Source organism: Mesitornis unicolor, unplaced genomic scaffold (genome assembly GCF_000695765.1).
Source record: "Mesitornis unicolor isolate BGI_N332 unplaced genomic scaffold, ASM69576v1 scaffold33322, whole genome shotgun sequence".
NCBI classification, from domain to species: Eukaryota; Metazoa; Chordata; class Aves; order Mesitornithiformes; family Mesitornithidae; genus Mesitornis; species Mesitornis unicolor.
In genome coordinates, this window is record NW_010170389.1 from 5,103 (window position 1) to 7,478 (window position 2,376).

The following is a 2,376-nucleotide window of genomic DNA, read 5'->3' on the forward strand; positions in this document are numbered from 1 at the left end:
CCCCCGAGACCCCAGCCGGTTCGGCTTATGGCCACAGAGCGGGGCTGGACCCAAATGTGTCCCTTGGGTGGCATGAGGATGCCCTGGGGGGAAATCCCTTGGCCCCAGGGATGCAGGAGCACGCTTGGAGCATCCTTTCCTCTGGCCCAACTCAGCATCCCTTTTGGGGGGCTGCAGTAGCGACCCTAGCTCTCACCCCCTTAGTGGGAAGGTCCCTGCCCTCACCCCACAGATCCAGAACAAGCCTGAAAATGGCAATGAACGACCTTTACTGAGCTCGGCAGCTGCCGTGGCTGGACCCCGCTCTCACCCGGGCAGGCTCTGCCCTCTCCAGGCCCAGAAGGGGCCATTGTGCCATTGCTGGTGGCCGAGAGCCGGCCCAGCAGCCGCAGGACGCCCCGCACGCTCTCCTCCACCGTCACCGGGCCCTGCCAGACACAGGAACACGGGGAATAAAAATCAGCCAAAACCCCTTTCCCTGGCACCCCAAACCCCAGCCCTGAATGCGGCGGGATGCCAGCTCCAGCCGGGGCAGTTTGGGAGAAGCTGGAAATGCTCCAGCAGCCAAGAGATGAGGCTTGGAACAAATTAGTTGTCCCTAATTGGGTGCTATATGGATAGAGGTTAGTTCCTAACTAAAAAAGAAGTGACTGATTTGGTTGCTCTGCAAGCCAACGTGGCAGTGAGCCCTGCAAGAGGCATCTCCAACCTGGCACGGTCAGAGAAGCCTGATTTTTGGTGATGATGGTCCCGGGATGCTGGGGAGGCGGCGCTCTGGGTGCACCCTTCCAGCCAGGGCCGAGGGTGCCCTCTGCTGACACGTGGCTGGGATGAGAAATGAGAGCAAAATTAGGGAGGAAATGGGATGGGTTTGGAGGAGAAAGCTCAGAATTGGCCCTTTTCTGCGGTGGGGCAGCTCTCCTGGGACAGAGGGGCCGCATGGGCGGGGGATGCCCCTTGGGAAGGGGTGTCCATGGGATGGGACAGCCCAGGGAGAGATAAGCAATGTCTGTAAGAAGGGATGTCCTGGGATGGGATGCCCTGGGAAAGGATGCTCCTGAGGAAGCAATGTCTGTAAGAAGGGATGTCCTGGGATGGGATGCCCTGGGAAAGGATGCTCCTGAGGAAGCAATGTCCATGGGAAGGGATGTCCTGGGATGGGATGCCCTGGGAAAGGATGCTCCTGAGGAAGCAATGTCTGTAAGAAGGGATGTCCTGGGATGGGATGCCCTGGGAAAGGATGCTCCTGAGGAAGCAATGTCTGTAAGAAGGGATGTCCTGGGATGGGATGCCCTTGGGGGGGGTTGCCCATGGGTCTTTGCCGCCCCAGGGTGGCCGTGCACCTCCTGTCACTCACCGTCCCCCGTTCCAAGGGAGGTGTCACACGGCCGGGGTCCACGGACACGCAGAGGATCCCACTGCCTCCGTACTCCAGCGCCAGGCACTTGGTGAGCATGTTCAGAGCAGCCTGCAGGGACAACCATCATGGGGTGGCACTGCCATGGCTGGAGGAGGGCTGACCCCCAAATTCCTCCCCATTTCCCCGGCAGTGGTACCTTGCTGCAGCGGTAGCAGACGTCCTGCCTCTCCTCCCAAGCCTCTGCCACCTCGATGGAGCCCAAGATGCTGGAGATGTTGATGATGCCAGCTTTGCTGCAGCTCATCTCACGTTGCCTTTCAGCCTCGGCCGCCTCCTTCAGCAGGGGCAGGAACGCCTGCGGGAGGACAAGTGCACTGGCATCACCATCCTCTTCCCCCCCAACCCCACCAGCATTTGGGGCAGGGTGCGCCTGTGGCCTCACCTGGCTGGTCTGCAGGGGCCCAATGGTGTTGGTGGAGTAGACCATGGCCATGTTCTCTGCTGTCTCGGTGGCCAGGGTGCTGCGCCGCGTGGTGCCGGCGTTGTTGATCAGGAGGTTGAGGCCGGCGCTTCCCACCACCTCCTGCACCTTCCCGACCACGGCTTTGATGCTATTGGGGTCTGTCATGTCTGCAAGGGGACAGGAGGGCTTGGGGATGGGCTAGGGGGCAATGTCCAACCCAAGATGCTGTAGGACATGGTGGGAGGCAGCACCCAGCCACCGAGCATCCTCCTGGTCCCGGCAGTGACCTATTTGGGCTAAGCCAACCCAAGGGACCCGCCTGATTAGGTGGCATTTCCCGGAGCCACCCACGGATGCCATTAAATCCCAAGAGGCTTTGATCCCGTCCCGCCCCAGCACTTACCTAGAGGCAGGACCACGACGTTGGAGCTGCCCAAAGCCACCTCGTTGATAGCCTACCCAGAGAAAAGAGGGCTTTGTCAGCTTGGGGGGGTGCTCAGGCAGAGGGTGGCCCTGTGCCACGCCGGGTGGGAACCCAGCAAGTTTCAACAAG

The 2,376-nt window shown here is 60.8% G+C and overlaps 1 protein-coding gene across 1 annotated transcript in view; it reads right to left on the bottom strand.

Moving 5' to 3' along the window:
• The window catches only part of LOC104536933 (11-cis retinol dehydrogenase-like), a gene marked incomplete at its 5' end in the record, with an annotated part of 3,496 nt that extends 1,218 nt beyond the window's left edge, over positions 1–2,278 (bottom strand). Inside the window, 5 exons of the mRNA XM_010179677.1 lie at positions 311–428; positions 1,358–1,468; positions 1,557–1,715; positions 1,803–1,990; positions 2,227–2,278. Coding sequence (XP_010177979.1) covers positions 311–428; positions 1,358–1,468; positions 1,557–1,715; positions 1,803–1,990; positions 2,227–2,278 — 628 coding nt within the window. The remainder of the gene's footprint in view (positions 1–310; positions 429–1,357; positions 1,469–1,556; positions 1,716–1,802; positions 1,991–2,226) is intronic.
• Positions 2,279–2,376: the final 98 nt, after the last annotated feature.